The following is a 23,870-nucleotide window of genomic DNA, read 5'->3' as shown; positions in this document are numbered from 1 at the left end:
ATCAAGAGACCGGATGTAATCATTCCTTACTTTGTGCTTGTGAATGTTTTTAAAATGAACCTAAAAATACTATTTACATGTTAGCAATATTTTAACCAGCAGAGGGCAGAAAAAACAACGAGATTTTTACAATGATTTTTTATTGCTAATTTCTCAAACTCTGAATTTACAATACATAATTATTCTGAGATTTCTGACAAGAACATTTTCACCCACCCTGTTTTCAGTTTCCAAACCTAAACATCTTGGTGATTGTTTTTATCATCCATCACATACAGCAACAATGCACCTTCAATAAAGGACAGCGGTGTAATTGTTACGGACCTTCCCCTCTGCTGAGCAGCTGCAGGTTGCGTCCTTCCTCCTGAACCTGCAGCTGAAGAACTTGCTGCAGCAGCTCCTGTCTTAGCGTCTCTTGCACGAGTCCCATCCGCTTTAGCTTGTCCCCATTCAAACGGAGCAGGGCCCGGCCTGAAAGTTGCAATTGCCACCAATTTGTTTCAATTTCATGATATGATTTGAGTTAATATAGGAGTACCTGTGATAGCATGGTGGGAAAATGCCTCTACGTAGGTTAGATAGTTGTGTGGACAGTGCTTCTTCAGCCATTTACAAACATCCTGCTGCGTCCACATGACCACCGGTCGAATCAAGCTCGGCTGCGTCGGGCTAGTGTTGTATATGCTGTAATTGTCACTGGAACGATACTGCAGATAAACAGACATCAGAAAAACGACAACATGCGCCATTTGCCTTCATGTTGTTCTGCTTTTTAATGATCGGACCCTTCTGCTTACTCATCACGTGTGAGCTCTCGGAAAATTGCAGCGTGTCAGAAAAATGCTATGATAATTGCAGGGTTGAAGCTTTGGTAGCTACCATACAAACAGGCGCAGTCGAAACGGCACATTCATGCACATATATTTGAGCCTGATCAGCCTCATTAAAGCCTGCGGGGTTGATTGAGACCATATGTGCCGTTTCCATGCCCTTTAGAAGAATGGGATGTGTGAGGAGGATCAGTGAGCTGCCACAGAACACAATGAGGAGAGTGGAGGTCGGCATGATCATGACACAATGCATAGGAGCCACTGTTTAAAGTGGCTCTTTTATCGTGCTCATCGCTTGTAAGTCAGTCAACTTTATTTTGATAGCGCTTTTCTCAGACAATATGTCACAAAGGGATTCACAAAATAAAAGTATTTAGATCCTTTTTAAAGGCATACACTGATTCCAAAGAATGCAGATCGAGAGGAAGTTTATTCCAAAAAACGGATGCTTTGAATGCTCTAAGCGTTTTAAAGGGGAACTGCACTTTTTGGGGGGAATTTTGCCCATCATTCACAATCCACAATCCTGATTGTTCAACATCATGGTTTAGGGGCAGGATACAAAAGCTTGGTCAGAGTAAAGAAATAGTAAATAATTTTAAAGAAATGGAAATGGTCTGCATCCTACAAGGCCAGTAGCCTACCCGGTAGCCTAAGCAGGTGAATTCAGATGGTCTAGCCTTCCTCACACTTCCTGGTTGTGTCACATGGTCTCATGTTTACCCTGACGTCCTTTCAGAATGACATCTGCCTTCAATCGCAAGTTAAGTAGTAACGGGCGCAGAATCACATTTCCTGGTTGTGTCACATGGTCTCATGTTTACCCTGACGTCATTTCAGAATGACATCTGCCTTCAATCGCAAGTTAAGTAGTAACGGGCGCAGACAAGGGCGCAGATCCGGGCGCAGACATGTGAGCAGACCTGGGCTCGACTTCCAGAGTATTATGAAGTATTGAACTACTAGTACTGCTTTGTGTGTTTCCATAATCTTTTTAGTCCAGACATTTTTCCATCAGTCATATGTAACTTTTACACAACTCTGATTGTGCTATGTGTGTCAAGAAGGCATTCATTCACGAAGAAGCCATTCGACTGAAAATGCAGATAACTCATCTAAAGGTGTAAATAGATGTCCACGTGTTATTTACTTTCTCCAACATTTCATCTACATTTCAAACAGAGATCAAAATGTTCCAAAACAGATAGCAGCAGAACCCGGACAAATCAAATTGCGTTTTTTGCTTGACTGATGTTTCACAAATAATCTGCCGCCCGCAGCCATTTTCTGCTTCTGTGATTCCACTCGGTCCTTTCATTCATTTGTGGTTGCTGTTCTTTATTTTGTTTGAGTCACCATTGCTTGCTTCTTGACAAGGTGCAGAGTCCTACACTGCCATTATGAATGTGTCAGTATGGGAATATTTGGGTAGAATCTTCTCTCTTGTGATGCTTATTTGGAATATCAAAACAATGTGCTGCATGCATTGCTCATCTTCCAAGCTAAATGGACCACTGTAGGAAACGATAGGAATGAAGCGAGGGAACAATGCATGATCTACAACTGTGTTATCAGCCTGGCCCAGTGTGCAGCTTTAGCAGTAGCTCATATAAACTGTTAAAGCGCTTCAATTCAATGGGTTGAATACAAAAGGCACGGACTCCATGACTTGTAACCACATGCTTTAAATGAGGCCAGTCTCTGCCGACACAAACTGTGAGGGAACAATGCATCATAAGATAACAGACGAAAATGTTGGATTTAAAGTTGAAGAGTGCAGCAGCTGAATGTGAATCTTGTTGACACTTCACTTAGCAAGTGAAGGCTTTGTGTGAGTCTTTTTTTTTTAATCAATAATGGCCAATCGTCAGAAAATATATTTCTCCTCACACAGTGTAGAGTACTGCAGTGCTATCTTAGAGTTGGAACCCACTAGCCTGTGGGGAGAAACAGCTTCTAATCTATGTTAACATAGCAGCGATTTGTAATAAGGACACATTTGCCAGAGATTTTTCTTGTTCCACTTATGCAAGAGGATACAATTCATCAACTACAGTGGTACCTTGGTTTTCATTATTAATCTGTTGCAATGTGCCTGTCTAAATCCTTATCGTACAAAAACAGAAACTATTTTTCCATGTGGGTCCCATTAATCTGTTCCAGACACTCAAAAATATTAACAAATAACACATTTTGAAATGAATAATTGTAGTTTTACAATAGAAAACAATGCCAAATAATTCGAAACAATGGATGAAATGCATCCATCCATCCGTTTTCTATTCCGCTTATCATTAGTAGGGTCGCAGGTATGCTGGAGCTTATCCCAGCTGTCTTGAGAGGCGAGCTACACACCCTGGACTTTTAGCTTTATGGAAGACTCTTATTGGCAAAAAGGCAAGGAGGATGAGACGAGAGGGAATCGAGTTCTCCTATTTTATGTGGAAGTGGTACAGTTTTGTCTTCTTACTTTGTCGATCTTTTCCCAGGGACCTTATAAATATGGTTTTCAATGTTATTAGAGCCTTCTGTATATCAGATAACATCCCTATAGTTACCTTTACACACTCGCATCTCCCAATAGAGTCGACATAATAACAGGAAAGCTATTTAAAATAGTAGTGGACAGGAAGTGATGTCAGGGTTGAGTTGAATTTCTGCAACAGTAGCCCGTGTTATTATTTAAAAATTTCATTCAGGATTATTGTGCCTGTTGTGAGATAATTCAAACCTACAATAAATGCTTGTTGTTCCAACAATCAACATTACAGTGACATTACTGACTTGTGTGGAACAGTGTGGAATACTACAAGAGTCTTTTGAACGTTTTATATGTGTATGTTAGTTCATTTAGCCATTTATATGCGTGCTAATGCTCAATTTAGGCAAAACATACACAACATTTGCTTAAATATGCATACATTTTGACTAATAATCTGTATCCAACCACAGAACTGCATCATATATTTTTGACAAATAATATAAACCAATAAGTGGTGAGGAATAACTATACTGTATATGAATATATCAGTTCAAGACGAGTAGAGCAGGTGTTGTCCAGTACCTGGCGGGCCTCGGTGCCTGGCTGCTGCAGCAGCTTCACTCCTCTGCCCCCTGCCGCCTTCTGTCCACGGCCATCATGCCATGTTAGGTTCCCCCCTGTTCGTCGACTCAGCTGTTGTTTAAAGTCCTCAGGCAGAGCTCTGTACTCCACAGCTGGTCGACAAAAACTGAAACTGGATGCAGCTGTGGAGATAAACAATGATTAAAGATGGAGGGTGTTTGGAGGAGAGGAATACAGACAGCCCTGCAAATGCACGATGATACGCATTGATGAGGTGATGAAGTACCTGCTCAAAATTCATACTCAGGTTAAAGCAGGTTAAAGAATGTCGTAGTTGGTCAACAATGAGGTCGAGGAGAAGTCCAAGCCCGCTCAACAGCAGGTGGCTTCCCAACAGTGTGGAAGAACACCAAACAAACATGCTGCTTGTGGCACAGATCCCAGCAGAAAGCAACCGCTCATTACTGATTCATGTACCATATTGCACGGCCTTTCTTGCATGCAGCTGTGTTTGTGCGTAACGTGCATTTTCTACACCGAGGTTGTCATGAGGGACGGGATGATACGAGGGGATGAAAGAGTATGTTTGGTTATCCATGTGTGAACCTCCAGTTGCTTTCATTCAATACGTCCTACCTAAGATACTGTCCTGCAATCATCTGCAACATCACAATGTGAATAAAAGTCTGGATGATTTGCCCTAGTCTAAATTATTACAGCTTCATTTTGCTTCAAATCAAAACAGCTGACGTGCAAAAACATCCTTTACAACATTCCTCCCTCAGGCCGCTGTTGTAAACACGCTGCTTCTCCTTGGTAATGTGGATAATTAGGAACACTTGTCAAAATGTGTTGTCTTTAGTACTGCCTAAATTGGACTCAAAAGATACACAACATATACTTAAAAATGTTGCAGGGGGTTCATGAATTTCATGTTTACAATTGTTTTTATATAATAATAATAATAATAATAATAATAACAGAAATAATAATAAAAATTATTAGTATTATTATTTGTTTTTGTAAAGAGCTGTGTAATGTGGCGTGTTTGCGCATGTGTAATTCATGTACACAACATACACTTAAAAATGTTGCAGGGGCTTCATGAATTTCATATTGTGTACTTCACAACAATTGTTTTTATATAGTAATAATAATAATAATAACAATAATAATAACAATAATAATTATTATAATAAAATATTATAATTCTAAATATAATATAAAAACAAAGATCTTTAAAAATTATAATTATAGTTAAAGATCTTTGTTTTTATATTATATTTATAATAAAAATAATTATATTATTATTTTAATTTTAAAGATCTTTAATTATAATTATATTTTTTAAAGATCTTTGTTTTTATATTTATAATAAATGTATAAAATAAAATAATAAAAAATAAAAATAATTTTAATTTTAAAGATCTTTAATTATAATTATAATTTTTAAAGATCTTTGTTTTGGAAAGAGCTGTGTAATGTCACGTGTTTGCGCATGTGTAATTCATGTTGTGGCCAGTGAGTGCATGCGCTTTAAGCTTGACCAGCTGGACATCGGTGCACTTTTAAGTGTACAGTATGAATGAAAGCCATCCGCCTACCTACCGTCAACAGCCATGGTCGTTCCACGCCGTGTGCATCGTCTCAGCCTGCCAGAACTCAACTCGCCTCCTCTCTAAACTTTCAATGCTTTTCCGTCAGCAAGTACGACGTCCAGCATCATCTCTGTGGAAAAGAAGAAAAATAATCTCACCGAGCAGCCCACCTTGACCCGCACTCCAGCTCCAGTGGTGGAAGACAGACGGCAGCCTGTTTCGCTACTGACTTGGCTCTCCACAACGTGACGCGAGCACGTGCGCGTCCACGAGTGTGTTAATGTTGCTAATGTGTCGTGAGACCGGGATGCGCGACTCTTTCTCAAGAGCACGAAGAAGCTCAAAGTGCAGCCTGGGGCCTGTAATTAAGGCTGCCAGTGGAGAGGAGAGGATGAAAAGCCTTCTTTTCCCTGCACCCCCCCCCCACCCTGCACTCCCAGACTGTGTAACATAATTGTGAAGGCCCCCCGTGTGATGGGGGGTTAGGGTAGCCATAGGCTGTCATCGGAGGAGGGCATCTTTCAGAATATAGAATCTATGCAAATCAAACCAAATTACCAATAAACCTTCAGAATACAAATTCCTCATAAATCTAACTAAGCTACAAGCAACTCAAGAAAATGAAAATCTACAACAAATTTACAACCCGTGACCGGAAATGCTCTGTTCAATAAAGTTATGCTAAAATCTATTCCTGAGTGTCACTCATAAACTGCATTATGCTAACCCTATTAGTACATGTCACTTGATTCGATTTTTTAAATCCGATATTCCTTAAAGGGTAACTGCACTACACATTGCCCTCATTCGCAATCTTTATGTGAAACATTAAAGGTTATTCTTTACCTTTTCTGTGCATTTTAACAAGCCAAACTGTCACGATGCGGGAGTTAGCCTCCGTGACAGTTCATTTTAGTTTCCTTTCATTTCCTTAGTTCCTGCTTCATGCCCTTATTTTGTACTCACTTCCGGTTACTCTGTTCAGTTTTCTGTTGCTTTGCGTTTACTATCCCTCGCACCTGTTTCCCATTTGAGTCTATTATCATTGTTTTTCGTTTTGTTAGTAGTGCGTATTTTGCTGCATTGCATCAGCCATTAAATACACTTTTACCGGCTTTTGGGTACTGCTATCGCCGTAAGCTTGGGTAATTTTGAAGTCCGTTATGTAAATGGGACACTGTTGGCATTTTTTGGAGGGCTTTAGCGCACAAATTGTAAGCTAGCTCATATTAACTTGTTAACTCTCAAAATTCCCCTTTAAGTAGCTAAAGTCCTTCAAATCCACTTGGAGGATTATTATTACCGAACAAGTGAATCATCCCAACAATGTATTATTATTGATTGATAAGAACATTAACCAACATTTAAAATAGTCTATACCGCTTTAATACCGTTGCATGAGAAGGGACGGGGAGTGGTCAAACTCTTATGAAAGATCATGCAAACTGTATTCATATAGTTGTAATCATTTGAATTAAGACTAAAGCAATATTATGTTCTTTAAATTGAAGTAAAAAAGATAGTTGGAGTTATGGAACTATATCCCTGATTCAATCCAGAGGGCAGAGACCCTCTCTCTAAAAGAAACTCAAAACCCACATTTTTCATCAATCATACATTTAGAGATGACCCCTAATATGCTGATATATGTATCCTCCATGGTCTTTCGACTAAGATAAAAGACTCTTGCTGTCTGCCTTAATCTACTATCTGTCCCCCTGCTGTAAGGGCGGTTTTTACCTGCAGTTACCACAAGAGGGCAGTGCTACTCTGTCAACAGTACATGCTCACTCCACTGACAAAAGCCTTAGGACACCTAAGGTAATCATCTTTTAAAGTTTCTGTACTTCCAAATTCGGACACAACCCTCAGGTTGTGTCTGGTTGTGTCTACAACCAGAGCCAAGCCCTAACAGTAGAGTAAAAAGGGGGCCTATTATGCTTTTTCTGAGTTAGAATGTAGCTACAATGTTGTATTCTCGTGTTAAACGATGCCAGAGTTTCAGATCATGAGGTTTGCAGATTTGGAAGTGAGCCCTGAAAGAAATTTGGGATGGCTCAAAACGCCCGGTTTCAGCGGGGGTTGCAAAACTGTTCTTTTGTGATGTCACAGAGGGGCTGGATTCCTTATGTGTGTGGCTGTAGGCGCTATACACTCGCTGCCGAGCTTCTGCTTAGTGGTCATAGTCGATGTTAGCGATGATGTAGAAAACCAAATGCTAAAATGCAAAATCTACTTACCATTGAGTGACGTCTTGAAGTAACTTCGGACTGTCCAGTCTCAACTTCTGGATCAGATTCGGGATCCAACACATATGGCTGTATGTTAAAAGCAGACATTTTAAAAAGATACATCGCCGTATATTAGTAACTTCTACTGTTCACAGCTAGCAGCACAAACAGGAAGCGCTTTTACACACTTGTGTGTGTGTGTGTGAACAACCACAGCGGAGTGGGTGTGCCTGGAGACGGGCCATGGGTTGAAGACATTAAAGGGGACCTATTATGCTCATTTTTTGGACCTTTGTATTGAGTTGTGGACTCCTATAGAGCAGCTACACACAATAACCAGCACTGAAAGTGTTCTAGTTCTACCAGAATTTGCAGAGGAGCTTGAAAACATCATGGTCATATGACCACAAATGTGTTCCTTTGCTTAGATATAGGGGTGTCTTACATTACCCGATGTCTTACATTAGCACAACTTCCCCAAGTAAATTTCCAGAAAGCAGGATTCTGTTTTTGTAAATGAAATATTCTCATTTACTTGTTTAACTTGTTTACTACCTTCTAAATATGTTTTTTTAACATTATTACAGCCCTCTAAACATAAAATAACACCCCTACTCACCTTTACACTTGTAATAACAAACACAGGAGGCAAAATAAGAGTAAATAAATCACAACATAAATGAGTCTCATGCTTATGTGTGTTCGTATAAATATGCTCCCTATAGAGGACCCGAAAGAGAGGTGGACAGGAAGTGAAGTCAGAGGTTCAGAGTTGAGTTTCAGCTTTGCTGCAAAAATAGCTCATGTTTAAAGAGGGATTTTTATTCCAGATTATTGTGCCTGTTGTGAGATCATTCAAACCTGCAATAAAAGCCTGTTGTCCAGGCGATCCAACACTACAATGTAGAATATTACATTTCATCAACATGATCTATTTTTGGATGTTCAGTCATTTTGCTATTTTTATGCCTGAAAATGCTTGTGTGGGCACAAAATTCCCTAGCCATGTTTAAGCATTGAAATACTGTATATTATAATACACAAGTGTGATGATTTCCATAAGGATATTTGAATAAGAAAGAAGACTTTGGTGCAAAAGATGAGTCTTTCCAAAGAGACCACAGTCATTGTGGAGATTTGTATGTGCACGTACGTGCACGTGGGTTTGCTCAGATGTGTACACATTGCCTTGAGCCTGGCGACAGCAAACACTAATCCTCTTGGCTACTGTGTGAAGTGTGCCCTGACCTCTGCCTTACCATGTGGCCTCCAAATGAGGTTTGTTCAGGACAATATTGGTCTGACCAAATTTGCCAATTTAGCCATTTATTCTTCAAAATTGATTCCTCTCAATGAGCTTATAAGCATCAAGAAACTACATTAATACATTGGATCTGAACCAAAAATATATATTTCTGGGTGCTTTGGCACAGGAATCCAAATCCAGATTTTGTGAAGGTTGAGACCAATTACTCTTATTTGTTCTTTTACATGGCTGTGAAGTACAAGGGCGGATATGGGACACTTAAAACAAACAAGGCCACAAGATCAACAAGAAGTACTTTTGCAAGGTCTGAACTCAAAAGACAAGCACAGAAACAATTCCCAGTGTATATAATTTCATTGACATTCTGTCATAGCTGGAATTAATTATTTTTTTGTGTGTGTCAGGTTTTACCTCAAATGGTGCCAGTCTTGCAAAAGAATAAATGGACAAGATAGTTGACAACTTGTCATTTACAGGCTATTCATTGAGAAAATAAGACAAATTATTAGAATTTCTTATAATTAAAAAAAATATACGGACTGTAAACACAACTGTTATGTAAAACACATAAAACAGCAGATAAAAGTGAGTCTTTGGTTTTGGTTTTGTAGGCAAAGCTATACACATTTTTTAATCTTTTGTCTGTTAAAAAGCATGAACTGCATAATTATGCATTCCATCAAAAACAAATTGAAAAGTCAAACGTTCTTTAAAAATGCTCTACCGCCATCCAACCTACTTTTCTATATCATCCAAGTGAAAAAGATATGCAGTGCCATGCATTGCAGGAACAGGCCACCTTGGCTCAAAGGCACACATAAAGAGATTTACAGGCTGGCTCAGAATGTGGGCCGCTAGTGTTAAAATTAAACAGGCACTAAGAAAATGAGAAAGGGCTCAATCACCCAAAGTCATTACTTTCATATACTCATACTCAGTCTTTGATTGATTGTGTGTCCAGCGTAAAGTCAAAGAAAAACTCTGTGGATTCTGACTCTAATAAAGACCTCAGCCTGTTCTCAATGTGGCAATGTCAAGGGCAGCCTCAGCCTGACATAAGACGTAAGAGAGGCATGTGAGTAAAAACAGTTGGAACTGTGTCACGCCATTCAGGGGGAAACTCAGGGTGGAGCCGCCATCATGCTGCAGAATAAAGCCGCTCTTGTTCCGCCCGACCAGAACATTGGAGCGTGGATGCTGCGTGTTCTACATCCTACAACGAGAGCTTGTTTACAAATGGAGAAGAAAAGGTGTGCCCTGGGGAAAAAAAAAAATAGTTTGCACTAAAAATAGCCCCACACACACTCTTGTTGAGTATCTGCACAGCACAGGATGTTAGCAGGTAAAAGAGGTGGGACCTGGCACAAACAGGATACAGGAAATTGGCTCCAAAGATATCAGCAAAAATAATGGCTGCACTTGTTCCATTCATTCATTCATTTTCTACCGCTTTTCCTCACGAGGGTCGCAGGGGATGCTGGAGCCTATCCCAGCTGTCTTTGGGCGAGAGGCGGGGTACACCCTGGACTGGTCGCCAGCCAATCACAGGGCACATATAGACAAACAACCATTCACACTCACATTCATACCTATGGACAATTTGGAGTCGCTAATTAACCTAGCATGTTTTTGGAATGTGGGAGGAAACCGGAGTACCCGGAGAAAGAGTGGGGAATCAAACCCAGGTCTCCTCTCTGTTGACATGATTATCCCCTATTTAGACCTCATGATCACCTCCCAACATGTTTTTTTTTTTGGCATCAATCACATTATTATGATCACTTACAAGAGAATATTTGATTGACAGCCAGGTAGATGTATCATTAGGGTGGTCAGCCATTCATTCATTCATTTCTATATCCTCACGAGGGTCACTAGAGCCTATCCCAGCTGTCTTCGTGCCAGCCAATCACAGGGCACATATAGACAAACAACCATTCACACTCACATTCATACCAATCAATTTGGAGCCAATTAATCTAGCTTGGTTTTGGAATGTGAGAGGAAACCGGAGTACCCGGAGAAATAGCGGGGAATCAAACCCGGGTCTCCTAGCTGTGTGGCCTGTGCGCCCACCGTGCGGCTCTCAAGTTTGAACATCTGAATTTGATATCAAATGTAGAATCACGACTCAGCTTCTGCTTGGACATCAACAACGACACTTTGAACACAGACGTAAGTTGGGTGTGCATAAAGCCACTTCCAGTACACTTCCTATAACGGCTTGCTCACTGCCACTTCTGTATTACTGTATTATCATTCATAATAATGATGCCATATGTCACAGCTTGATTGGCGTCTGGCTGCCCCGTTCTAGTGATCCAGTTTTTTTCCAAACAAGAAATCTCTTCCCGTAGCAAATACTATATAACTATATACTATATATATATATACGTATATACTATATAAGTCCCCACACATGCTATAAAACATATAAAAACATATAACATATAAAAACAACACAAGGAGTGAGAAAAGTAAGAGTCCATGTTCATCTTGCAAAAAGTATTGCATTACCCTCAATGTAACACAATCCAGAGTTGAAGTTCAACCAGAATAATAACGTATAGTTTTCATATCGTTTAATTCTAGTCTTATAATTGCTCCCTCAAACTTCAAACAATGATTGGGGCTCTATTAATAGATTTATCAGACATAAGCACTTTTTAAAATTGACTGTATCAAATTGCTAGCCGGCAACTTTCAAGCGGAAGATGGCTATAGCTTTCAATGTAGAGAGCAGGGAAGTTGTTCAACTACACAAAGACTTGCCTTATAATGTGAGAGGGGCAAGGCACTCGCAAGTGCGGCTGTGCAACGGAGGTGTTTGTGATTATTTGTTCCAGATTGTGGAGGTTTGCTGTTAGGTTGGGGTTCATACCCCGTCAATGTGCGAGTGGCAAAGATTTCAGATGTTTGAGAGCAGATTTGACGGCCACGGAGAGCCAGTTTATGTGTAGTGAAGCCTATACTAGTTTGGTATAAGGGAGGTTGGAAAGCGTGTATTCAATGTCTTCTTATAGCAGATACTAATGGAAGAGTTACCTTACTATTCAACAAATATACGGCAAGTTAAAAAAGAAAAAAAACTCACTCCTTCAGTGGCACCCTGGTGTCACACTGAGGGAGGTGTGGGAGGAGACATGTAAATGGTGCCTTTGGGGTCCTATTAGTGGCACTCGAACTCACAGTGCACCGTTGTCACTTTGACGGACTCCACCACAGTCACTCCCTTGCATGGAATTTAGTTTTATAGTACAGAGAGAGATTTTCATTGTATACACTTAGTAGTTTTTTCTTCTGTGAGGGTATTCTTTATTTTTTAATTTATAATGGCAGCAAGTCTTTTTGTAGTAATGATACTCTACTTGTCAATGGGAGAGGCGAAGCCCTACCGGCCAGTCCATTACGGTGACTACACAACTGATATGATTCAGCACCGCAAGCAGGGGAAACCTACCAGCGTACACAAGTAAGTTCTGGTTTATGTCATCTGTTGAGTTCACATTGCTACGCTTTAATTCAGCTCATTCCGACTTTCCATATTTTTCTCTTTGACAGGAATCACTGCGCTTATGTGATTGAAAAGACGATGTCCTTCACTGTTCAGGACGGTGCGGCCCCGTATGTTAAAGCTGAGTACAACAAGTGTTCCTGGCATAAAAAATGTCCGACTCTTCTGTGAGTGAAGTAATTATTATATACTATTATTACTTAGCTATTTCTAATATAGTGGAATATGTTTGGAAGTGAAATACCACAGTCTGATAAAGCGTTGTTTGTTATTCCCAGATATCGCCTAATCTATAAACCAATCTATAAGGTGGCGCATAAAACCATCACAGAACTTGAGTGGCGCTGTTGTCCGGGTTATTCGGGCTACGGCTGCATGGACGGGCCCCCATCTTTCCAGCATCCAATGAAAAGCATGCCACCGTTTAAAAGTCCACAGTTCATGGGACCACCATACAAAGGTCCCATGTTCAAGGGCCCTTCTGTCGAAACCGAGCCATGGAATCAACCCAAAGGACCTCCAACCAGCCGTTTCAACCCGTACCCAATGCATCACTCTGGACCCCTAAGGTCATCCAGCTATCCAGGCGCCTCTTTTGAGCCTTATCCGGATGCACCCGAACCTGTACCGGACCATAAGGAGGAACACGGTGCACAGCATGAAGAAGAACATGAGCTGAGACAAAGACCAGAGGAGCATATCCCAGAAGAAACCTTTCCTCCTACCGATGGACGACAAGCTGAGGGTGAATCTTAAGTCTAAAACCTCTGGCGTGAAACCTGCTAGTATTTTCTTTGCCTGAGATGTGATTCTGTTATCATAATAAATCTTTTCCTTTATATTATTTTAGGCCATGCTCTACAAAGTGAGACAGAAGAACGCCTATATCGAATGGAGGAGGATGTACAACGTCTAAACCAGGGGTTGGAGACCCTGAGAGGAACCGTGAATGGCTTGGAAGAAAGCCTCAGAGCCTCACTAAGAGAAGATGCCAACAGGATGTTGTCAGCTCTGCTGTCGGCTGCCCCTAGCCCTCTTTCTGCCCCCGCTGTAGCCTCCAGCCCCTCCACGGTAGGCTTTGTTGAGATTCCTGGGGGGGATCCTGAGGCAGTCGGCCTGGATGACAAACATGTGTTTCCAGGACTTAGCAAACTAAATGGAAGAATAGAAGAGCTCAGCACGGAGCTACAAGCAAAGACAGTCGAGCTTCAGGAGCTGAAAGCCACAGTCATGACACATGATGGAGCACTGAAGAAGATATCTATTAGAGAGGGCGTGGTATCGGACTCTGCACATCTTGAGGGCCAAGACCAAAAACCTACAGAGCAGTTATTGGATGCGAAATTGAGTACGGCGAGGACAGACATTTTGGAAGGGGTTGAAAAACACGTGGAGAATGCAGAGGGTCGATGTGAAGAGATAGCAGAAGATGCCCGTCAACAGTGTCAGAAGAAGCAAGGTGAGAGCCAGGAACTAATGGAAGATACTCTGGCAAAAAGTACAGCTGACTTGAGGGCAGAGCTCAGAAGGCTCCAAGCAGACGTTCAACACTTAAACACAGAAGAAAGCTGTTGCGTTACAATGAGAGGACTCAGTGAAAGGGTGGAGTTTGTGGAAACATTCGTGGTTGGGCTCAATCAGTCCCAGAAGCACCTAGGAGTGGAGTTGGGAGCGCATAAAGACCACATAGAGGGGATGCTGGAAGGGCGTCTAAAATATGTTGAGACTAAACTCAACCTGACCAGGGAACTTAAAGAACCCGGAAGGAGAAGTGTCTCAGATAAAGCCAAAACGGGACAAGGACTTGAGGCCAGAATGGATGACAAGTTAAGAGAACTGGAGGGACGTCTATTGATGGCTTTGGAGGAACTGGGTAATGCCACTGCCCCTGCGCTCTTGGAGGGGCATGCTGTTCCAACCTTGGAGACGGAGCTGGAGTCCCTCCGGGGGAGACTCGAGATGGATGTGGACAGAGTGCAGAAACATCTCAGCAACCTTGAGATTCTCTGCTCAACCTCATGTTCCTCCCCTAAGAACCCCGCAGCCATCCAAATGGGGGACTCTGTTGTTGTTGGCACAGCGGAGGACCAGAATGCAGTGGCCTTACTAGAAAAGCATGGTGAACGTTTGAACAGCTTCAACGTCACACTGCAGAACATCATGAGGCGTTTAACCGACAAAGAAGACCAACAAACGGAAGCGGGTGAGCTCACTGTGCTCAAGTTGAATGTCTACTCGGTGAATCGCACGCTAAAAGGCCTTCAGGACTCACTGGGGACGGTACTCAACCAGGTGGGTCGAGTCAACGGCTCCTGGAATGAGAGAGAGTCACGTCTGTCCCAACAGATGAAGGGTGTGGTCCAGTTGGTTGGACATCAGGCTTCCATGCTTGGGGCTGGTGAGCGTAAACTGACACGACTTAAGGCGGAGATACAGGAGATGAAGAGGCGGCTCGCCGAGGAAGTCAGAGGTTGCCGGAGCACGGCTATGGGGGTACAAAAAGAAGTAACAGAGGTCGGTGGACGTGTTGCTAATGTTGAAGACCAGTGTAAAGGCCTTCATTATTTAGCCGAAGATCTGGACAGAATAAGAGAAGAGTTGGAGAGACAATCGAGCGGGTTTCTACTGCAATTTAATGGAACTCTATCCAGCCATTCCCAGCAGTTGTCTGAGCTGAAAGACGAAATCCGAAACTGCACCACAAAGGTCGAGTCAGCACAACAGAGTCTAGGGTTTGATCCCGAGTCACAACGAGGGGACACTTTCACTTCAAAGTAAATCTCTTCATAAGGTATTAAAACAGGACTAGAGAATAAAGGTTTTCCAACAATAAAGGTTTGATACCTGCACTGACATACACTGACGTTTTAAATGCTGCATACTATTGGATACAGCAAACTCTGACTGCACTCTTACTATTGTGAAAAAAACCTTTACTTGACTCACCAAGGTGCTAAGAACTGTTGTTGTGTTGTTGTCTACCATCTTTTTGAACTACAGCAAAGTGCGTCTGTGTTACTGCGCTGTTTACATGCATTAAAACCCATAATCTGTATTTAAATGTTATTTAAAATGTTTACATGATGTTCTAGTTTTTATACTTTCTTATGTCTAGACTACATAAATACATAATGATGTTTTTTTTTATATTACTGGATGTATAATGCCGCTCATTCTTGTCCCCTTGTGTAATTGTACCTTAGGGTTGCTCAACACTGAAATAAATATTATTTGCTGTTGTAGCTTTCTTGTGTAACATATCTTTTATAAAAGGTACAGTTTATGACACAAACAATTAACTATTTCATTTATGCTTTATATAAACTGCATGTATTATTGTTATGTTATGTTATGTATATATTATTTGGCTGTTGCTGCAGAGCACAATTAAAAACCTGGCTGTGTGCCTTTAAGCAAATATCAGGCTAGTGTTGCTATCAGAGGTACAGTACAACCAAGGAGTACATTTAGTACATTGAGCTTGGACACCTTCACTCCGAAATATAAATCCAGTTCCAGCGTCCACTACACTGTATCACATTCATCATTCCATAAGGAGGGTTTAGGTGACCTTGTCTTTCCTTGACAAACAGCCATTAAAATTACTGCTATACATGGGGATGAGCTCACTCACACTGTTGCCGCCTTTTCAGTCAGAAAGGTAGCCATTGGCTGTCCTAGAAGTCACCAGATGTCGCTATTTGTATTGAATCTATTTGCATATCATTTGCATATGATGTTGAACTCAATAGGAGAGACAAAATAAATAAATGCTTTCACTTTTGAGTCCCTAAATACAAAAAAAAACTCCCTAACAAACCCAGAAATAGGCACTAGATTTGTTGCTAGTCAAATATTGCCAGCTCTAGTGACAAAATTGGCAAAATTTTGTAGCGTGGAATATCTATTGAATAAAAACTAATGATTCCTGCAGTGTGACTGGGAGGAACAAAAATAAACTATTGCAATGATGCAGGTTGTCACACATGCACATACACAAAAACAAAAACACAGAAGGAGAATGCATGGAAAGTATGATAATAGCCTTTAACACATACGGTAAATGTTTTTGTCTTACTCTGAAAGTATACACACACTAATCTACTTTGTTTCCAAGTAGACGCTTGGATGGGGAGGATTGTCGAGGTTGGGGAAAATGTGTCTTGTCTGACTCAGAGTCTTTCCACCGCTCACTCATCGGATGCGAGTTTGAGTTCTGCTCAGGGCACAACTCACAGACTGTCACTCAGCATGTCATGCTCACAGATATCACAACACAACACAAAGCTGGCACAAACTAGGAGGAGACAGAATATCTGAGCAAGCAGAGCACTGAGGTCGCTGCAACGGTGACTAGTGTTAGAGTGTCCTAGTTAAAGTGTTGTCTTTGTCCTCATGATCATGATGGTTGGAGAAGTGGACGTTTTGCATGTCAGCTCACTGACAAAAGAGGCCAAGTACGTGTGAGTATAACCTCACTTCACCACTTGTTGGGTATTGTTGGTCTTACCGTATGTATTGTATATTGCGTTGGAATGATCAAACTTAATGGAGCGTTCAGTGTCTTGGTGCCATATCAACACTGGATCCTCCCAGAGCTGTGTACTTCCCCGGTTGCTCTTCTCCTTTTATACAAACTGCTGCACCTCCAGCCATCAGGCTCATCAAACTGATCAAGTTTACTGAGATACCAATCTATCAGGCATGATGAGTCTTCCTACAGGAAGTAGCCAAAAGGTTCTAATTAAATAAAGGAGCTATTAATATTACTACAGTTGAATATAGTATGTTAAGCTGTGAGCTGGAGATAAATCTGTAGAAGCATAACATTTCTTCTCTGTAATTTAAAATACTAATAACTTACTAATTACTGTCGCGATTGAAGTCTTCAGTCAAGACGTCAGTGTAAACATGACAACACGTGACACAACCAGGAAGTGTGAGGAAGGCTGGAGGAGGAGCCTCCGAAAGTAAGATGTAGACCCCGGATGCAGACACAGCCATTAGGTGTATTTTACAGACACCGTAGCCCGGAAGTCACATGTTCAATCGTTGCTAGGTTACGGTCACGCGCTGTATGTCAAAAAGCGGGATTTACAAATAGAAGTAAATTGTTCACCATTTTGGTAAGTGGCATAATTAACTGCTGTGGATAGTTGCCCTCTGTTTGCTTGAACAGTGAGTTTGTTAATTTTCGACCTTACAACTTCAACAAAAAGTGGTCGTTAACTACTCACTTCGTGTGGAAAGAAACTTCCTTGCTAACGAGGCTAGCGACCAGCGACCAGTTGTCACCTTGTGCCATCACGGCTACATTAGCTGTCTGAATTTGTTAATGTATTTAACCACTACAGACGCAATATATTAACGTAAGATTAAATTAATACATTAAATGTATGATTTATTGGTTACTTTACTTTACTTTACAGGTGACGATATACCTGGGAGATGTTCAACTTCTACACGCACGCCCTCACGTCAGTGCAGGGTTCTCTTACCAAAATTTGGTTAGCAGCACACTGGAAGCAGAAGGTCACCAAGGACCATGTTTTTGAATGCAATTTAGAAAGAGCCATTGGACATATTATTTCTCCACAGGTAAACTGTCAAAACTCTTGGACCATATCCGAAGAAAACACTCAGAGTAGTACATTACCTGATATTTCATATTTATAGATGCAATTTGGTTTACGGACTTCTGGATATCTACTTCTTGGTGTGGTTCGGATCTTCTCCAGAAAAGCCAAGTATCTTCTAGCAGACTGCACTCATGCCCTGGTTAAAATTAAAGTTGCCTTCCGGCCAGGTAACACATTTCCCACACAATTTAGTCGTAATTTGTTTGTCAGGACTGAAATTGCAGTGCATGCTCGATATTTGGAGGCCATATGCTTTAAATGCTACAATGCAAGAATGTGTTGCCACACAGAAAATCTTCACATTTCTCAAATTTGATCGTTTTTCTGTTTTTTTTCCCTCAAATTCCAAACTTTGCAGATGAAACACAAATGCCTCTTGAAGGACTTGAGGCCACAGTCCAAAAAATCACTTTGAGAGAAGATTTTACTTCCTTCAATGACCAGCTTCCTCACTCAAAGTAGATTTGACTTCTTTCTTCCATCACATCTGCACTTTATTTGTCTTGTTAAATGACAAATTTCCCCTCTAGCGATATCGAAGTGGATTTGAATTGCTCCTCACTTAACCAAAGTCGACCGGATGAAATCACCCTTAAGGAGGATTTTGGAAATGCCTTTCTGAACTTCACTGACATTGGTAAGCAACCATTTGCGGAAATACGGTCTCTGACAACATTTGTACAAACAACACATAACTTCACTTTTAGTGGCTCATTTGGAATCAGAAATGGCCTTTATGAAAGACAAAGCCTCTAGATAGGAAGTAAGCTACACGTCGATGGCAATCGACCAGTAGATCTCCAGTAGATCAGGCACGCAACCGGCAAGCTCCAGCTAGAAGCCCATTCCCCAAAACCCTGAGGTACCAGCTCACACAGTCCTCCATCTTGCCCACTCGGAACAGGAGTTGAGCAACAAACGTGCAGAGGTTTAGAGTTAAGTGACAGCGATGTGCCAGTGCACACAACACTAGTTATTCCGAGTTAATGTGGCTCAAAATCTGCTTACGACTTCAAATTAAGGCATAACTATACTAACTCCATATATGTGCACCTCCAAAAAAAAAAATCCTTGCACTGTGGTAATGCGGCTCGTTGGGACCAACCCCTCTCTCCTCAACTACTATCGCTCGCCCACAACACTAAGCCAAACAGAGTTGTAGCTTACTCATAGACCCGACACCACAAGATCTTCGCCTCAAGTTCATGGCCGAGACCTGCTCTAGATTATGCTTATTATAGCAAATTATTGTATCATTCATTGAGTTTTAATTAGAACAGAGAAGTCATTTTGTACTTGGACACAATTATATTTGCAGACAGAGTATGCTGATCTGGTAAAGCTTTCTTTCCTTGTGATTGGCAGGTGATGAGTCCCAGTGTTACCAGGATTGTCCGCTTGATACAAGCTTCCAGAATAATGACTCATTTGGGGATGAAGGTACTGGATTGGATTTACTCGGTGGGTCATTTTCTTCATAAGTGTGTTCGTATTGGACCATTTTCACCTGATCTCCTCCGATATACAATTTGTGCGTTATGGTCTTTAATCCCACAGACCTTCTCACAAATGACAGTGATTGTGCTATGTTCACTGACATCAGCTCAGAGGAGCCACAAAAGGACAATCCACTCAACAACCACCATGGTAAAAAAAACAACCGAATTTGACATTGTTGTATTGAATGCTCAGTTGTATTAAGTATACTTTAAAAGTTATGACCTCCATCATCAAGACAGTCCATTTACATTTAACTTCAACTTGTGTCGGGTCTGCTGAGGGGGTGCCATCCTTGGGTCCCTTCGACCCAGCCGGCTAGGGGTTCCTCCCTTTAAGGTGGGGGTCCGCCTGTCTGTCGGAGTCAGGGGGCCCGGGTGCTGGTTCCCCGATGGCCTCCAAGTGTGGACGGCCCCAAAGGTGGCGTTCCCTTGATCCTCAGTGCCATGCCATGTCTCCCTACTGTGTGTGGGTGTGTGTGTGTGTGTGTGTGTGTCTAGTATGGAGGGTGGGAGGGAGGGGCTTTCTTAGTCATTGTTTTTCCTTTTAATTGTGGTAATTGTTTTTAATTCTGTAAAGCACTTTGTGTTGCATGTCTTTGCAGGAAAAGTGCTTTACAAATAAAGTTGATTTGATTTGATTTGATTCAGGTGCTGACAGAGGAGATCCTACAGAAGAAGAGTACCCGAACACGCCACCCAATGAGCAGGGGGCCTTGTTCCTTTGGCCTGTGTCAGCCACTTGTAGGCACATTATCACACAAAATCCTTTACATTGGCTTATAGCACCATCTGGTGGGCCAAACTGTCATACCCTGATTTGTATACTATACTGCTATACCATAGCAGTAGAAATGTGTTGCTGTGGTTTTTATCCACAGCGAGCACAAAGAAGACGAGGCCAAGGAGGGAGTGCACGCTAATTGTGGACCGAATGACAATGCTGACCAATAATGCTATGCAGAAGCAGCTCAGCGACTACTCACATCTGGTTGTCCCCATGGACATGGCTCCCCCCACCAGACAGGTCATGCTGTGGAAGGAAGGGGGCGCTGCAGTCAAACTGCTGGCACAGCCTTGCACCGATGTTATAGCGCCAGAGATTAATGAAGTAGAACAAACCTCTTTCAAGCCCAATTGACTCATAGAAACACTCAACTTACATTTTAGATGTTTTTTCTTTTCTTTTACAGACTTTTAAAAAGAGTGTTTACCTCCATACTTGCAGTGATTATGACACAGTGGAGATCATGCAGCAGGATGACCATGAAGGTAGAAAGCTGCATTTTGGTTCTCACTTCTTTTTGTAGTCTTCTGTTATGGCAAGCTCTGCCTTACGTGTCAGCACACAGGAACTTGAGCACATTGGACACTGAAAGCATCAAGGACCCATCCAGAGACCACGAGCTCACAGACACCCATTACTCCAGCTCCAACCAGACTGACTTAGAGCTCACACGAGTACGTCAAGCTATTTCAGGCTGGAATAGTGGCATTTCATTTTCATCCTGATTCTTTATCTGTACTGTGTGTCTAGCAGGATGAACACAGATTGGACTTCAGTCATCCAGATCTTCCATCGGAGGACTCCATGTTTGTCCATCCATCTCACATTGAGCAGAATAGTCAGGCGAAATCCACAAACACACAGGCACAGGTGGCTTAAAATGCTTCTTTCTCCCTTATTTGTAGACTTAACACATGTATGGCGCAGCACCACCATTGCAATCTATACATGCTAAAGGTTCAACAGATCCCCACTTTGACTATGAGAACCAAGACTTAGTCAGGAGGGATGAGAACAATCTAGATAATGTAGCGGTAGAAGCACTAATGCATGGATGGATGGTGTTTGACTACTCTTTCCAGTTTTGTCAGTAAGAAAATAATATCAATATTTTGTGGTTGACTGTAAGAATTTCCGTAGCAGATGGTTTCGGTTAACTGTTCACAGTCCCCCATGGAGGTTTAGCTGGCACTGACTGACGTGGTTCCTGTGTAACTTGCAGTCTTTGATGGGCAGCCAAAACTTGGAAGCACAGAGGGTCAACAGACAAGCACAGAAGCTTCTGATATCACTACAAGTAAGGATCTAAAAATAGAATACTGTATATTGCTGCTAATTTGATACATCACAAAATGTTAGGCTTGTATTTTCCTGCTGTCCACTTGAATCAATAGGACTAAAAAAGGCATGTATTTATTAGTAGTATACTACTAAACCAACCAACCTAGGCTTTGTGTTCAAGATGGATGATTTCGGCTTGCAGCTAGGCATGACCACATGGTCAACCGCGGGCAATAGGCTTGGGACCAGAAGTGCGTAGGTGAACGCCCGCTTGAGGCACTGGTCCAACGCCCCCACATTAGCTGACAAGGCAACAATGGCCTCCATGATTTCCCGCAGGATCCCAGGATGCAGAGACAACACTTGGTCAAAAATACCTCCACAGGAGGGAAACAGTATAGACAAACACAAAAGGAATAATTTTTTTTAAAGCCAAAAAGGAGAACACAACGCAGTGCTACAAAAATGATAGCAGGCAAAAACACCAGTCAAAAAGGCTAACACAATGCGCTGCTGAAAACTAGCAGGGATAACAAAAAACACTGCTGAAAGTATGCAGGATATACTGGTAGCAAAAACACAAAGGCACCACTGCTGGAAGTAGCCAAACAAGGAAGAGAAAGCCAAATACTCACAATAACAAAGTAAACAATTCTCGCGAGAAGCAAGCTGAGTGTTGTGCAGGCGGGGAACAATCTGGCATCGAGGCCTGGTGAGTAATGAGTTGCAGGTGTGTGCCAGCAGCTCCGTCCGTACAGGACTGCATGCACTGAAACCACACAGCAGACAGGCGGCAGCAAAACAATGACACTGAACATGACAATATCATTTTATTTGATTTAAATATACTCAAACTCAATTTACCTGGGGGCCACCGGAGCTAGGGTCTGGGTGAGACTGGGCCGCATCAGGTTTTCCAAAAAAACAACAAAAAACGGAAAAATGAATAAACTTTGCCTTGGTTCCGATTTTCTACAAGAAAAGCTCTGATAAAACATTCCACTGTTGTCAAATATATTATTTTTCTACACAAAATAAGATTAAAATTATCAGTATTAACAGTTATTTAACCTTTAACATGAACATTAATCAAACGTAATCATTTTTTCTGGGTACATGATACCATACAGCATCCATATCAAACTTGCGCAGGCCGCACTAACATTAAACTTTCATATCAAGGCGGGGGCCTCAAACTAGTGCCACATATGGCCCACGGGCCGCGTGTTTGAGACCCGTGCTGTACAATACAAATATGTTAGTACATATAAAAACATCTGCCACAACACATTGCATAACCCTTGTACGTAGGCCGCTACTCTCATTTGAGTGCATAAACAACCCTGGCAACTACATATACGTATAAATTCATGATCAGGGGACCCAGGTGAGATTAAGGATGTGTGTGTCTGGGTGGCAGCGTACCAGCGACACGAGGTTCAGCCTGAAGGACCTCTGTGCAAGAAGCACCCGCTCCAAGGCAGCCTCCACCTTCTATTCTCTGCTGGTCCTGAAGAAACAACAGTCTGTGAACCTGCAGCAGAGTGCTCCTTATGAAGACATCTTTGTCATCCCTGGACCGACATTTTTTTCAAAGGTGAAAGGAAAGTCAAGCTTCTACTAGGTACTACACTTGCAGAGAAAATGTTTATTCATTATGCTTGCATGTTATGCACTTCTTTTTCAGTGAAATGCAACAAATGTTGAAAAGCACCTTCGTGTTTATTGTTTTGTTGGTCCTTTACATATGTAACTATGTATTGCTATGAAATGTATTTGTGTCTTACAGCAATTCCACCAGCATAAACATATTAAGTTGCTCATGATAAGTTATTATTACACTTAAAGCCAAAGTGTTGCTGTATGTTAGTGGAGTTCATTATTTTTGTATTACGTATTATAAGAGTTTAAACCCTTTATGCAGCAGGCCGAATGGATGTAAAAATGACTTCATGAGTATGCAAGTGAGACATACTATGAATAAAAGCAGTGGATGGAAATGAAGATGTCACGTCAAAGGCCACATTTTGTGTTGTTCATTGCAACAACAAAAAAGGTCAGGGCTCTCAATATCTTCCATCCCTAACTCATCCATCTTTTTTTTCTTGACTTGTGTAACTGATGATAACCGATGCTGTGCATCATTCGTTAAAAGTCAGTCTC

The 23,870-nt window shown here is 41.6% G+C and overlaps 3 protein-coding genes across 7 annotated transcripts; 2 read left to right on the top strand and 1 right to left on the bottom strand.

Moving 5' to 3' along the window:
- Nucleotides 1-163: 163 nt before the first annotated feature.
- On the bottom strand, nucleotides 164-22,381 carry samd10a (sterile alpha motif domain containing 10a). Of its 5 annotated transcripts, XM_058051012.2 has the most exons (6): nucleotides 22,343-22,381; nucleotides 7,733-7,810; nucleotides 5,503-5,622; nucleotides 3,895-4,076; nucleotides 539-707; nucleotides 164-471 (listed from the first exon to the last, which is right to left on the bottom strand). In XM_058051012.2, exons 3-6 carry the CDS (start codon nucleotides 5,513-5,515, stop codon nucleotides 317-319), a joined length of 519 nt encoding a protein of 172 aa, XP_057906995.1. In that variant the 5' UTR covers nucleotides 5,516-5,622; nucleotides 7,733-7,810; nucleotides 22,343-22,381; the 3' UTR covers nucleotides 164-316. The 5 variants fall into 5 exon arrangements, with proteins under 5 accessions (XP_057906995.1, XP_057906996.1, XP_057906998.1 ...); XM_058051013.2 differs by lacking the exons at nucleotides 7,733-7,810; nucleotides 22,343-22,381 and adding an exon at nucleotides 6,339-6,431; XM_058051015.2 differs by lacking the exons at nucleotides 7,733-7,810; nucleotides 22,343-22,381 and adding an exon at nucleotides 5,651-5,860 and having other exon boundaries at nucleotides 5,503-5,572.
- On the top strand, nucleotides 12,322-15,679 carry emilin3a (elastin microfibril interfacer 3a). The gene is made up of 4 exons (XM_058050978.2): nucleotides 12,322-12,462; nucleotides 12,552-12,671; nucleotides 12,783-13,249; nucleotides 13,355-15,679. The coding sequence occupies exons 1-4, from the start codon at nucleotides 12,323-12,325 to the stop codon at nucleotides 15,280-15,282; spliced, it is 2,655 nt and encodes an 884-aa protein (XP_057906961.2). The 5' UTR covers nucleotide 12,322; the 3' UTR covers nucleotides 15,283-15,679.
- Nucleotides 17,906-23,331, top strand: rad21l1 (RAD21 cohesin complex component like 1). The gene is made up of 13 exons (XM_058050998.2): nucleotides 17,906-18,102; nucleotides 18,181-18,310; nucleotides 18,502-18,601; nucleotides 18,674-18,780; nucleotides 19,509-19,604; nucleotides 19,701-19,790; nucleotides 20,291-20,383; nucleotides 20,521-20,750; nucleotides 20,833-20,911; nucleotides 20,985-21,100; nucleotides 21,177-21,296; nucleotides 21,649-21,723; nucleotides 23,128-23,331. Exons 1-13 carry the CDS (start codon nucleotides 17,953-17,955, stop codon nucleotides 23,329-23,331), a joined length of 1,590 nt encoding a protein of 529 aa, XP_057906981.2. The 5' UTR covers nucleotides 17,906-17,952.
- Nucleotides 23,332-23,870: the final 539 nt, after the last annotated feature.

The sequence above is a fragment of the Doryrhamphus excisus genome, linkage group LG15 (assembly GCF_037039965.1).
Source record: "Doryrhamphus excisus strain RoL-2023G ecotype Guam linkage group LG15, RoL_Dexc_Guam_v1.1, whole genome shotgun sequence".
NCBI lineage: Eukaryota > Metazoa > Chordata > Actinopteri > Syngnathiformes > Syngnathidae > Doryrhamphus > Doryrhamphus excisus.
Note: the sequence above shows the minus strand (reverse complement) of the source record. Positions and strands in the feature narration are given on the sequence as shown.